The sequence below is a fragment of the Anopheles moucheti genome, chromosome 2 (assembly GCF_943734755.1).
Source record: "Anopheles moucheti chromosome 2, idAnoMoucSN_F20_07, whole genome shotgun sequence".
Taxonomy (NCBI): domain Eukaryota; kingdom Metazoa; phylum Arthropoda; class Insecta; order Diptera; family Culicidae; genus Anopheles; species Anopheles moucheti.
In genome coordinates, this window is record NC_069140.1 from 64,250,197 (window position 1) to 64,265,025 (window position 14,829).

At 47.5% G+C, this 14,829-nt stretch overlaps 1 protein-coding gene across 1 annotated transcript; it reads right to left on the minus strand.

Annotated features, from left to right (window-relative positions):
• Positions 1-1,591: 1,591 nt before the first annotated feature.
• Positions 1,592-10,513, minus strand: LOC128297232 (histone H3-like). The gene is made up of 2 exons (XM_053032844.1): positions 10,115-10,513; positions 1,592-2,002 (listed from the first exon to the last, which is right to left on the minus strand). The coding sequence occupies exons 1-2, from the start codon at positions 10,511-10,513 to the stop codon at positions 1,592-1,594; spliced, it is 810 nt and encodes a 269-aa protein (XP_052888804.1).
• Between the last annotated feature and the right edge of the window lie 4,316 nt (positions 10,514-14,829).

Sequence of the window (14,829 nt, forward strand, 5' to 3'; positions counted from 1 at the left end):
GATGACGCGGGATGATGCGAGTTTTCTTGTTGTCTCGGGCAGCGTTTCCTGCCAACTCCAACACTTCAGCGGCCAAGTATTCCATCACGGCGGCCAAATACACCGGTGCACCAGCACCGACGCGCTCGGCATAGTTGCCTTTGCGGAGCAGACGATGGATACGGCCAACCGGGAACTGCAGACCGGCACGGTTCGAGCGGGACTTTGCCTTTCCCTTCACTTTGCCTCCCTTGCCACGGCCAGACATTGTTGATAGCTTCGGTTTAGATGAGAGTGCGTTCGCAACGATGCTCACTGTTCGGAGAGTGCTTGTATTCTGAATGAAAATTTGAACAGGGTGCGATTAAATACCCCGAGTTATGCTGCCTGCACGCACTCAAGTCGAATACCCGAGAGTGATCCGAAAACCGGAATATAAACGAACCTGAGAGTCGTAGTTCTCTATCAGAAAGGTTTTGACTCTCCGTTAGTGAGCATCAGTGCGTGAATCGAAGCAAAATGGCCCCGAAAACCAGTGGAAAAGCCGCGAAGAAGTCTGGCAAAGCCCAGAAAAACATCTCCAAGTCGGACAAGAAGAAGAAAAGGAAGACCCGCAAGGAAAGCTACGCTATCTACATCTACAAGGTGTTGAAGCAAGTCCACCCGGACACCGGCATTTCGTCCAAGGCGATGAGCATCATGAACAGCTTCGTGAACGACATTTTCGAGCGCATCGCTGCCGAAGCATCCCGCTTGGCGCACTACAACAAGCGTTCGACGATCACGTCCCGCGAAATCCAAACGGCCGTCCGTCTGCTCCTGCCCGGTGAGCTGGCCAAGCACGCCGTGTCCGAAGGCACGAAGGCTGTCACCAAGTACACCAGCTCGAAGTAATTCGAAGCGTCGAAGCGCAGTTCGTTCGCATCTACCCAAACCGGTCCTTTTCAGGACCACAAAACGCATCCATACGAAAGATATATTTCTGCTTGACATTCCCTCTCACACGGTGGGCAAAAGATTAAAGTTTAAATAAAATAAAGCATAATTTTCGACGCGTTCATGTGAACCCGTGAGCGGAAAGCAAAGGGGCGCGGGTACAAAACACGAGTTGGCACGAGAAGAAGAATGTTCCGTGTCTCGCACAGTGTAACAGCATCGGAAGCACATCTGACGATCGATCGCCAAACGGTCAATCGAAAACGCGTCTTTTGACTTTCTGGGCTGCCCCTTATTTCATTTTGCTTAACCGGCCGTCCAGGCCTGCCATTGCTGGCTTTCTTTGGCTTTATTTACCCGTCGGACAGAAAGTCGATCCTGTCGTGTGAAGATGGTGTGTTGCTCATCCCGTAAACAAACGTTTTTTCGACACACGCAGCTTTTGTTGTACCCGGATACGGTCACGGGCTCTCTGCACCGACCGGGCGACATAAACGCATACGAAATTGTTTCAATACCATCACCACTAACGAGCCACTACGGACGGAAGAAGGTACGGACAAATCGACACATATCTTTTTGGTTAACATTTGTGGTGGTCCTGAGAAGGACCGTTTGAGTGAAGCCCCTCGACGATCGATGGAAGAGGAGCCCCGGGGGGGATACGGGCGAAGATTTAGGCACGCTCTCCGCGGATGCGACGAGCCAGCTGAATGTCTTTCGGCATGATGGTGACGCGCTTCGCATGAATGGCGCACAAGTTGGTGTCCTCGAACAGGCCGACAAGGTACGCCTCGCTGGCCTCCTGCAGGGCCATCACGGCCGAGCTCTGGAAGCGCAGATCGGTCTTGAAGTCCTGGGCAATTTCACGCACCAGACGCTGGAAGGGCAGCTTGCGGATCAGCAGCTCGGTCGATTTCTGGTAGCGACGGATCTCACGCAGGGCTACGGTTCCCGGACGGTAACGATGCGGCTTCTTCACTCCTCCGGTGGCCGGGGCACTCTTGCGAGCAGCCTTGGTGGCCAGCTGCTTGCGCGGAGCCTTACCTCCGGTCGACTTACGGGCAGTTTGCTTCGTACGGGCCATTTCACTGGTTCGGCGGTTTTATTAGTGGAACGTAAAGACGTCTGTGTTGTGTCGACGATAGGTTCGGAATGTGGGTATGCGAGGCCAGATCGTCATTTTTATAACCTCGCTCCACGCACACACATACTCCGATTCGATCGTGTACCAGTGGTGTGAGAACGTGTGCGTGTGCTGCGGGTAAGTGTATAAAAGAGCGAAACATTGTGCGTAGCCTTATTGTTACTCGTGAACTCTTGCACAGTACGGTTGGTACACACGGTACGCATCGACATCGAAATGACTGGACGAGGAAAAGGAGGCAAAGGTCTGGGTAAAGGTGGAGCCAAGCGTCATCGCAAAGTGCTGCGCGACAACATCCAGGGCATCACCAAGCCGGCCATCCGCCGTCTGGCCCGCCGTGGAGGAGTGAAGCGTATCTCCGGTCTCATCTACGAAGAAACGCGTGGCGTGCTGAAAGTGTTCCTGGAGAATGTTATCCGCGATGCGGTCACCTATACCGAACACGCCAAGCGCAAAACCGTCACCGCGATGGACGTAGTGTACGCGCTGAAGCGCCAGGGTCGCACTCTGTACGGTTTCGGAGGTTAAACCCGCCAGCCGACGCACGTTCGACGCTCATCTCAACAAACGGTCCTTATCAGGACCACACATTCTTTGCATCAAAATATTCTTTCCTATGATTCCGATCGCTATGAAGTGTGTCGTTCAACGTAAGGTTGTGAGTCGAATCCTTAGCCTCATCTACCGTCTATGGGGTACAACTGTGTCCCGAGGTAAACGTATCACGCAGCCGAGCGTCTTCGAAGCCAAGAAGAAGAAGAAGAAGCGATGAGCATCGCGTCGATCCTGTGGACGGTTCAGCTACTGTGAGTGTGTCAATACTCCGTAGTATGATGAACGTGCTACGGTGTTCGGGAATGTGTGTGATGGCACAAGAATCCGCAATTCAACTGTATTATGTAGTCATTTTATTGCAAAGCTAAAACATTGACCGTTTTAAAACCAATTGTGAAGCATTTCACACAATTGCTAGTCTTTTTTAAAACAAACATTAAATATTTCACGCATTTGGGCAGCGAGCTTAATTTATTTCATCCGAAAAATAGAAGAATTATCTGAAAATTATCGCTATACAAATTTTAGTTGGAGGCGACTCATAACGTTTCCATGGTAACATTATTTCCAACACCCTTGGATCAAGTTTTTAAGTGGAGCGTTTTGATTTCCCAGCTCTTCTTTAAACTGCTATCTTTCAACGCCTTCTATGATTCCCTCGCCAACAATTTATTTTTCCATGCATACTATGATTTTACCAAATGGAAGTTTTTTACACGGATCGACGTCCACAGACGCGCAATTTGTGAATGTTTTTATGTGTTGTCCTTGGGTATTCGCGCGTTTTCTTGCATTTTCAGTCGGATCCTTTACAAGATTTTCAAAAAGATTTTAATTTTGGTCGGTGATACAGAACGGTGAACGGTTTCTTAAACGACCTATTCGAGCCGTACCCCCGTACGCAGCACTCACTTCTTCTAAGAGGTCTGAACCTGCCATTTCTGGTTTTCTGTATCTTTATTTACCCGAAGCTGGATAGTCAGTCCTGAGTACGGGTGATTGATCCGGATGGGATTTTTGTCAGGTCCGATCGTGTGAAGATCGCTAGGGTCGCTACCATCAAACCACCGGGCCGCTCCAACGCTTCCAAGTGCCAAGTGAGCGACTCACTATCCTGATGAATACAAATTAAGGAAGACCAGAAATGGTCGTTCAATCCACGAAAATAGCAGCATTATTTTCTAAAACAATACCATGCTTTACAGTAGCTTATAAATATTTTAAAGTTAAAGTTTACTGCTTGATTCGCTGCAATTTTTCATGTTTTATTTTTCACTAAAAGAAATGCGAGATTGTTTCAGGAGTAATTGCTGTTGTTGTGCTATGTTGTTTACTTCTCAGTTTAAATAGAGAAATTTTTATCAAACCAGGTAACCGAGAAGATTTTTAGTAGGGTCAATATTTTTTTCAAATCCTCTGTATTTCAATAACCCATGACACAAGCACAACATCAAGAGATATTGGCCAGCAAATTCTGGGCCTTTTAACTTTATTTACCCGCAACCTGGATAGTTGTTCCTGGGAACGAGGGATTGGTTGGGTTGTAATTTTGTACCGGTCCTATCTAAAGAAGACTGGCGCCGCTACATCTGATTAAATGGCACCTTATGAAATTTAAACATGTGTGTGTCTGTTACTGGAAAGACATGACTCAAATATACTGTCTGTGAGGAAAAAGTTAGAAAAAAAAACATGGGAAATCTGTGGTACCTGAATGTGGATGGCTACTTAACCTTAGATATATCCAATCAGTTGCTTTTATCTGATTGTGAAAGACGTCGACTTTCGACGAAATTATGTGCGATGCCTACAAAAAGCATAAATGCATAGCAAGCAACTGGGGATCTGACGCAAAAATATTAAGAAGTGCTTCATTGTAATTTAGAATATTCATGTTAAAATGATATGTTGCATATGATCCAGATGGGAGCTGCACGCAAACACGACGTGACGTAAATTTTTACGATACATTTCATTCGTGATAAATGACCAAGGTTCGGGACTTATCAACCACTAAGATCAATATATATATATATATATATCAGACTAAGAGAAGAACGAAGTCATCAAGGCTCAAGGTCTGTTAAAACTAATAACAACAACAAAAGCTCAAAGCGACTTGGAATATGCTTTGCCAAATAGGTTTTTATGAGAGCCAAAGGGGTCCGAGGTGAGAAATTTGATAATTTATTAAGCTAAATAAAATAAAATTAACAACATCCTCCAATTGGGAAGAAAGCCTCTTTTTAAAACATCTTTGAGTTTGCGTACACAACAAAATTCTGTTGCACAGCCCTGTAACCGGGCCGATTAGATAGTCTGAAAAAAAATTATCTGAAAATGTTACAAAACGTAATGCGTAAATTAGTGGAAGTATAGAGATTAAATATTTCCAAAATGGGTGGGGGCTCGCGTTGCCATGCGTATTCAAATCAAAGGTCGGTTTTTTCCTTCTCGCACGTAATCCTGTGTGTGTGTGTGTGCATGCTGAGCTCGTGCCAAAAATTATCCGGAAATGTGACCGCGTACACGGTGATCGGTACCGTTAGGTGAAAATTTCCACTAAAACGAGTCTCCTCCTGTCGCCACCGAGTGTGCGAGCGAGAGGGAACATCGGTTGACAATTCGCAGAAATTTCGATCACCGATGCGACGCACAAAGGAAGAGCGCACGCTTCGTTCGTGTGTCTGGCCGGCTAGTTTTAAGCAGCGCACCTATTTCTGCACCTACGTGTCGTATTAACTAGCGAAATATGTTTCTGTTTTAAGATCTAACATGAAATGTACCACCAATCCTGCATTTTTGTACGCATATACTGTATCTATTCTGAATTCACATATGTATCCTTCGCTGCTTTCACTGATTGTACGGTGATAATAGCATACGCAAATGGATATGTCTGTAGTGGAATTGCAAAAATGTTTGGCGACTTCAAATTGCTTCGTGCTTTGAAACGATTGTGTGCGATTGTGTAGCGAGAGTAGTGAGACAGAACCACATTTGCGCGAATAGTAGTAGTAGTGGTGGTAGTTAGCGAGAGAGATCCACTTTCGGCACTCTCGTTCGTATGCTGAAGGTAATTAGTAACCGAATGTCCCGAGCTCGGCACAGTCCTCGTCGAACAGCCAACTGGAACAGTTGGTCCGCGCGCGTCGTCAATCCGGATGTATTAGTGTGTGTAAGTGCGTGTAGTGTTAAAAGTAGTGTTGAACAGGGGCCAATTTCAAGATGGCCCCGGCTCATTTTGTCGTCCTTCGCGAACCAGCAACATCGAGCATGTCGAGCATGAACAAAGAGTGCGACGCTTAGTCGAGAGACAGAGAGGTAAGAAGCAGTGCGCGTACGGCTAATCCTGCGCAGGATTGGCATTAAAAAGTGCGGGTGGTAAAATGACGGAAGAAACGCGCGTGTGTGTGAATGTGCGAAAAGCGCTTCGCGGGACGGTGCGTTAATCGCGACGGTGCCTCGCCCAGTGCGTCGGGCGGAGGGGCAGCGAAATCCTCCACGGGGTTCGCTAAAAAAATACTCTTTTAAAAAACAAAGTTGTTGTTGTTGTTGTTGTTGTTGCTGCTGCTGCTGCTGGTGAAATGTGCGTATGCGTGTGTGCGGAAAGGACGATGGACAATCCAAATCGCGACGGAGTTTCGGTGCGTGGTGCGTCGGCCCATCCTGCGCAGGATTATCGCCAAAAAGGCGGCTTTTGCTGGTGAAATGCGTGCATGAAACGATGCACGAACCGCGACGGCGCCCAGTGCGTGGGGCAGCGAAATCCTCCGCGGAGTTCGCTAAAAAAAAACTCTTTTAAAAAACAAAGTTGTTGTTGTTGTTGTTGCTGCTGCTGCTGCTGCTGGTGAAATGTGCATGAGCGTGTGTTCGGAAAGAGGACGATGGACAATCCAAATCGCGACGGTGTTTCGGTGCGTGGTGCGTCGGCCCATCCTGCGCAGGATTACCGCCAAAAAGGCGGCTTTTGCTGGTGAAATGCGTGCGTGAAACGATGCACGAACCGCGACGGCGCCCAGTGCGTGGGGCAGCGAAATCCTCCGCGGGGTTCGCTAAAAAAAAACTCTTTTAAAAAACAAAGTTGTTGTTGTTGTTGTTGTTGCTGCTGCTGCTGCTGGTGAAATGTGCATGAGCGTGTGTGCGGAAAGGACGATGGACAATCCAAATCGCGACGATGTTTCGGTGCGTGGTGCGTCGTCCCATCCTGCGCAAGATTACCGCCAAAAAGGCGGCTTTTGCTGGTGAAATGCGTGCGTGAAACGATGCACGAACCGCGACGGCGCCCAGTGCGTGGGGCAGCGAAATCCTCCACGGGGTTCGCTAAAAAAAAACTCTTTTAAAAAACAAAGTTGTTGTTGTTGTTGTTGTTGCTGCTGCTGCTGCTGGTGAAATGTGCATGAGCGTGTGTGCGGAAAGGACGATGGACAATCCAAATCGTGACGGAGTTTCGGTGCATGGTGCGTCGGCCCATCCTGCGCAAGATTACCGCCAAAAAGGCGGCTTTTGCTGGTGAAATCCGTGCGTGAAACGATGCACGAACCGCGACGGCGCCCAGTGCGTGGGGCAGCGAAATCCTCCACGGGGTTCGCTAAAAAAAAACTCTTTTAAAAAACAAAGTTGTTGTTGTTGTTGTTGTTGCTGCTGCTGCTGCTGGTGAAATGTGCATGAGCGTGTGTGCGGAAAGGACGATGGACAATCCAAATCGCGACGATGTTTCGGTGCGTGGTGCGTCGTCCCATCCTGCGCAAGATTACCGCCAAAAAGGCGGCTTTTGCTGGTGAAATGCGTGCGTGAAACGATGCACGAACCGCGACGGCGCCCAGTGCGTGGGGCAGCGAAATCCTCCGCGGAGTTCGCTAAAAAAATACTCTTTTAAAAAACAAAGTTGTTGTTGTTGTTGTTGCTGCTGCTGCAAAGATCAGAGAAGCAGGGGCGGTGTAGTGAAGTTGTTGTTGTTTCTGCTTATAGAGACTTTGCGACTTGCGGCGACATTCGTCTCTATGTAGTGAAGTGACTTGGTGTGTGGTGAAAATACTGTGCTGAGTGCACCGCAATTGCTTGAAAGGAGTGCGTGAAGCCGTGCGCTGCGCACTACTGAAGGTAAGATTGTGTTCCATATTCATTTGCATGCATGGTTTGGGGTTTCGTTGCTAGGGTCGATGGTGTAGTGATCAGCGTTAAGCGTTCAGCCCGATGCATCGCAGTAGGCGTCGTGTTTATTTAGAAAATAAGAAATATCTGCCATTAGGGCTGCATACAGGTGGGCTAAAAATAGACTGAAATATTCGGTGCCCATTCGTGGGCTAGTTTGTTTCATTCGCATTGGGAAATTTCTTAACAATTGTTGAGCTTCAGACCCTCGACCAGGTACGGTACCTGCACAGGGCTCCTTTTGGGTGGAAAGTGGAAGTTATTTTTCCTTCGTAGGATCGGTCATTCCAGGTACGATAGCAGGTAGGCTGCTGGTGGGGCACTGCTTTTAGCTTTTCATCCATTGCTCGGTACCACCAGCACGGTCAGAGGAGTCTACCTCCGACCAAAGATTTTAAAACACGAAAAGTGATGACGTTTCTCAGGGGGTTTCCCGCATATTGCGATTGCTTGTGTTTTTTCACTGGATTTACCTTCGATTAGGTAATGCTGCGCCGGTTTGATATCAGCTCAGAAGAGATGGTCGAACAAACATCTTTTATGTAAATCGATTTGTCGCCCTGAAAAGGACGGTTTGTTTTGGGGGAGTTTGCAGAGAGATTGGGAGAAGCCTTAAGCCTTCTTCTCAGTCTTCTTTGGCAGCAGCACGGCCTGAATGTTGGGCAGCACACCACCTTGGGCAATGGTGACGCCGGACAACAGCTTGTTCAATTCCTCGTCGTTGCGGATGGCCAGCTGCAGATGACGCGGGATGATGCGAGTTTTCTTGTTGTCTCGGGCAGCGTTTCCTGCCAACTCCAACACTTCAGCGGCCAAGTATTCCATCACGGCGGCCAAATACACCGGTGCACCAGCACCGACGCGCTCGGCATAGTTGCCTTTGCGGAGCAGACGATGGATACGGCCAACCGGGAACTGCAGACCGGCACGGTTCGAGCGGGACTTTGCCTTTCCCTTCACTTTGCCTCCCTTGCCACGGCCAGACATTGTTGATAGCTTCGGTTTAGATGAGAGTGCGTTCGCAACGATGCTCACTGTTCGGAGAGTGCTTGTATTCTGAATGAAAATTTGAACAGGGTGCGATTAAATACCCCGAGTTATGCTGCCTGCACGCACTCAAGTCGAATACCCGAGAGTGATCCGAAAACCGGAATATAAACGAACCTGAGAGTCGTAGTTCTCTATCAGAAAGGTTTTGACTCTCCGTTAGTGAGCATCAGTGCGTGAATCGAAGCAAAATGGCCCCGAAAACCAGTGGAAAAGCCGCGAAGAAGTCTGGCAAAGCCCAGAAAAACATCTCCAAGTCGGACAAGAAGAAGAAAAGGAAGACCCGCAAGGAAAGCTACGCTATCTACATCTACAAGGTGTTGAAGCAAGTCCACCCGGACACCGGCATTTCGTCCAAGGCGATGAGCATCATGAACAGCTTCGTGAACGACATTTTCGAGCGCATCGCTGCCGAAGCATCCCGCTTGGCGCACTACAACAAGCGTTCGACGATCACGTCCCGCGAAATCCAAACGGCCGTCCGTCTGCTCCTGCCCGGTGAGCTGGCCAAGCACGCCGTGTCCGAAGGCACGAAGGCTGTCACCAAGTACACCAGCTCGAAGTAATTCGAAGCGTCGAAGCGCAGTTCGTTCGCATCTACCCAAACCGGTCCTTTTCAGGACCACAAAACGCATCCATACGAAAGATATATTTCTGCTTGACATTCCCTCTCACACGGTGGGCAAAAGATTAAAGTTTAAATAAAATAAAGCATAATTTTCGACGCGTTCATGTGAACCCGTGAGCGGAAAGCAAAGGGGCGCGGGTACAAAACACGAGTTGGCACGAGAAGAAGAATGTTCCGTGTCTCGCACAGTGTAACAGCATCGGAAGCACATCTGACGATCGATCGCCAAACGGTCAATCGAAAACGCGTCTTTTGACTTTCTGGGCTGCCCCTTATTTCATTTTGCTTAACCGGCCGTCCAGGCCTGCCATTGCTGGCTTTCTTTGGCTTTATTTACCCGTCGGACAGAAAGTCGATCCTGTCGTGTGAAGATGGTGTGTTGCTCATCCCGTAAACAAACGTTTTTTCGACACACGCAGCTTTTGTTGTACCCGGATACGGTCACGGGCTCTCTGCACCGACCGGGCGACATAAACGCATACGAAATTGTTTCAATACCATCACCACTAACGAGCCACTACGGACGGAAGAAGGTACGGACAAATCGACACATATCTTTTTGGTTAACATTTGTGGTGGTCCTGAGAAGGACCGTTTGAGTGAAGCCCCTCGACGATCGATGGAAGAGGAGCCCCGGGGGGGATACGGGCGAAGATTTAGGCACGCTCTCCGCGGATGCGACGAGCCAGCTGAATGTCTTTCGGCATGATGGTGACGCGCTTCGCATGAATGGCGCACAAGTTGGTGTCCTCGAACAGGCCGACAAGGTACGCCTCGCTGGCCTCCTGCAGGGCCATCACGGCCGAGCTCTGGAAGCGCAGATCGGTCTTGAAGTCCTGGGCAATTTCACGCACCAGACGCTGGAAGGGCAGCTTGCGGATCAGCAGCTCGGTCGATTTCTGGTAGCGACGGATCTCACGCAGGGCTACGGTTCCCGGACGGTAACGATGCGGCTTCTTCACTCCTCCGGTGGCCGGGGCACTCTTGCGAGCAGCCTTGGTGGCCAGCTGCTTGCGCGGAGCCTTACCTCCGGTCGACTTACGGGCAGTTTGCTTCGTACGGGCCATTTCACTGGTTCGGCGGTTTTATTAGTGGAACGTAAAGACGTCTGTGTTGTGTCGACGATAGGTTCGGAATGTGGGTATGCGAGGCCAGATCGTCATTTTTATAACCTCGCTCCACGCACACACATACTCCGATTCGATCGTGTACCAGTGGTGTGAGAACGTGTGCGTGTGCTGCGGGTAAGTGTATAAAAGAGCGAAACATTGTGCGTAGCCTTATTGTTACTCGTGAACTCTTGCACAGTACGGTTGGTACACACGGTACGCATCGACATCGAAATGACTGGACGAGGAAAAGGAGGCAAAGGTCTGGGTAAAGGTGGAGCCAAGCGTCATCGCAAAGTGCTGCGCGACAACATCCAGGGCATCACCAAGCCGGCCATCCGCCGTCTGGCCCGCCGTGGAGGAGTGAAGCGTATCTCCGGTCTCATCTACGAAGAAACGCGTGGCGTGCTGAAAGTGTTCCTGGAGAATGTTATCCGCGATGCGGTCACCTATACCGAACACGCCAAGCGCAAAACCGTCACCGCGATGGACGTAGTGTACGCGCTGAAGCGCCAGGGTCGCACTCTGTACGGTTTCGGAGGTTAAACCCGCCAGCCGACGCACGTTCGACGCTCATCTCAACAAACGGTCCTTATCAGGACCACACATTCTTTGCATCAAAATATTCTTTCCTATGATTCCGATCGCTATGAAGTGTGTCGTTCAACGTAAGGTTGTGAGTCGAATCCTTAGCCTCATCTACCGTCTATGGGGTACAACTGTGTCCCGAGGTAAACGTATCACGCAGCCGAGCGTCTTCGAAGCCAAGAAGAAGAAGAAGAAGCGATGAGCATCGCGTCGATCCTGTGGACGGTTCAGCTACTGTGAGTGTGTCAATACTCCGTAGTATGATGAACGTGCTACGGTGTTCGGGAATGTGTGTGATGGCACAAGAATCCGCAATTCAACTGTATTATGTAGTCATTTTATTGCAAAGCTAAAACATTGACCGTTTTAAAACCAATTGTGAAGCATTTCACACAATTGCTAGTCTTTTTTAAAACAAACATTAAATATTTCACGCATTTGGGCAGCGAGCTTAATTTATTTCATCCGAAAAATAGAAGAATTATCTGAAAATTATCGCTATACAAATTTTAGTTGGAGGCGACTCATAACGTTTCCATGGTAACATTATTTCCAACACCCTTGGATCAAGTTTTTAAGTGGAGCGTTTTGATTTCCCAGCTCTTCTTTAAACTGCTATCTTTCAACGCCTTCTATGATTCCCTCGCCAACAATTTATTTTTCCATGCATACTATGATTTTACCAAATGGAAGTTTTTTACACGGATCGACGTCCACAGACGCGCAATTTGTGAATGTTTTTATGTGTTGTCCTTGGGTATTCGCGCGTTTTCTTGCATTTTCAGTCGGATCCTTTACAAGATTTTCAAAAAGATTTTAATTTTGGTCGGTGATACAGAACGGTGAACGGTTTCTTAAACGACCTATTCGAGCCGTACCCCCGTACGCAGCACTCACTTCTTCTAAGAGGTCTGAACCTGCCATTTCTGGTTTTCTGTATCTTTATTTACCCGAAGCTGGATAGTCAGTCCTGAGTACGGGTGATTGATCCGGATGGGATTTTTGTCAGGTCCGATCGTGTGAAGATCGCTAGGGTCGCTACCATCAAACCACCGGGCCGCTCCAACGCTTCCAAGTGCCAAGTGAGCGACTCACTATCCTGATGAATACAAATTAAGGAAGACCAGAAATGGTCGTTCAATCCACGAAAATAGCAGCATTATTTTCTAAAACAATACCATGCTTTACAGTAGCTTATAAATATTTTAAAGTTAAAGTTTACTGCTTGATTCGCTGCAATTTTTCATGTTTTATTTTTCACTAAAAGAAATGCGAGATTGTTTCAGGAGTAATTGCTGTTGTTGTGCTATGTTGTTTACTTCTCAGTTTAAATAGAGAAATTTTTATCAAACCAGGTAACCGAGAAGATTTTTAGTAGGGTCAATATTTTTTTCAAATCCTCTGTATTTCAATAACCCATGACACAAGCACAACATCAAGAGATATTGGCCAGCAAATTCTGGGCCTTTTAACTTTATTTACCCGCAACCTGGATAGTTGTTCCTGGGAACGAGGGATTGGTTGGGTTGTAATTTTGTACCGGTCCTATCTAAAGAAGACTGGCGCCGCTACATCTGATTAAATGGCACCTTATGAAATTTAAACATGTGTGTGTCTGTTACTGGAAAGACATGACTCAAATATACTGTCTGTGAGGAAAAAGTTAGAAAAAAAAACATGGGAAATCTGTGGTACCTGAATGTGGATGGCTACTTAACCTTAGATATATCCAATCAGTTGCTTTTATCTGATTGTGAAAGACGTCGACTTTCGACGAAATTATGTGCGATGCCTACAAAAAGCATAAATGCATAGCAAGCAACTGGGGATCTGACGCAAAAATATTAAGAAGTGCTTCATTGTAATTTAGAATATTCATGTTAAAATGATATGTTGCATATGATCCAGATGGGAGCTGCACGCAAACACGACGTGACGTAAATTTTTACGATACATTTCATTCGTGATAAATGACCAAGGTTCGGGACTTATCAACCACTAAGATCAATATATATATATATATATCAGACTAAGAGAAGAACGAAGTCATCAAGGCTCAAGGTCTGTTAAAACTAATAACAACAACAAAAGCTCAAAGCGACTTGGAATATGCTTTGCCAAATAGGTTTTTATGAGAGCCAAAGGGGTCCGAGGTGAGAAATTTGATAATTTATTAAGCTAAATAAAATAAAATTAACAACATCCTCCAATTGGGAAGAAAGCCTCTTTTTAAAACATCTTTGAGTTTGCGTACACAACAAAATTCTGTTGCACAGCCCTGTAACCGGGCCGATTAGATAGTCTGAAAAAAAATTATCTGAAAATGTTACAAAACGTAATGCGTAAATTAGTGGAAGTATAGAGATTAAATATTTCCAAAATGGGTGGGGGCTCGCGTTGCCATGCGTATTCAAATCAAAGGTCGGTTTTTTCCTTCTCGCACGTAATCCTGTGTGTGTGTGTGTGCATGCTGAGCTCGTGCCAAAAATTATCCGGAAATGTGACCGCGTACACGGTGATCGGTACCGTTAGGTGAAAATTTCCACTAAAACGAGTCTCCTCCTGTCGCCACCGAGTGTGCGAGCGAGAGGGAACATCGGTTGACAATTCGCAGAAATTTCGATCACCGATGCGACGCACAAAGGAAGAGCGCACGCTTCGTTCGTGTGTCTGGCCGGCTAGTTTTAAGCAGCGCACCTATTTCTGCACCTACGTGTCGTATTAACTAGCGAAATATGTTTCTGTTTTAAGATCTAACATGAAATGTACCACCAATCCTGCATTTTTGTACGCATATACTGTATCTATTCTGAATTCACATATGTATCCTTCGCTGCTTTCACTGATTGTACGGTGATAATAGCATACGCAAATGGATATGTCTGTAGTGGAATTGCAAAAATGTTTGGCGACTTCAAATTGCTTCGTGCTTTGAAACGATTGTGTGCGATTGTGTAGCGAGAGTAGTGAGACAGAACCACATTTGCGCGAATAGTAGTAGTAGTGGTGGTAGTTAGCGAGAGAGATCCACTTTCGGCACTCTCGTTCGTATGCTGAAGGTAATTAGTAACCGAATGTCCCGAGCTCGGCACAGTCCTCGTCGAACAGCCAACTGGAACAGTTGGTCCGCGCGCGTCGTCAATCCGGATGTATTAGTGTGTGTAAGTGCGTGTAGTGTTAAAAGTAGTGTTGAACAGGGGCCAATTTCAAGATGGCCCCGGCTCATTTTGTCGTCCTTCGCGAACCAGCAACATCGAGCATGTCGAGCATGAACAAAGAGTGCGACGCTTAGTCGAGAGACAGAGAGGTAAGAAGCAGTGCGCGTACGGCTAATCCTGCGCAGGATTGGCATTAAAAAGTGCGGGTGGTAAAATGACGGAAGAAACGCGCGTGTGTGTGAATGTGCGAAAAGCGCTTCGCGGGACGGTGCGTTAATCGCGACGGTGCCTCGCCCAGTGCGTCGGGCGGAGGGGCAGCGAAATCCTCCACGGGGTTCGCTAAAAAAATACTCTTTTAAAAAACAAAGTTGTTGTTGTTGTTGTTGTTGTTGCTGCTGCTGCTGCTGGTGAAATGTGCGTATGCGTGTGTGCGGAAAGGACGATGGACAATCCAAATCGCGACGGAGTTTCGGTGCGTGGTGCGTCGGCCCATCCTGCGCAGGATTATCGCCAAAAAGGCGGCTTTTG

Bases quoted from the DNA above. Each gene is read 5' to 3' on its own strand.
- LOC128297232 (XM_053032844.1), bottom strand. From the start codon at position 10,513: ATGGCCCGTACGAAGCAAACTGCCCGTAAGTCGACCGGAGGTAAGGCT. The intron at 2,003-10,114 runs GAGCGTGCCTAA...CGAACCAGTGAA, and splicing joins TGGCTCGTCGCATCCGCGGA to ATGGCCCGTACGAAGCAAAC.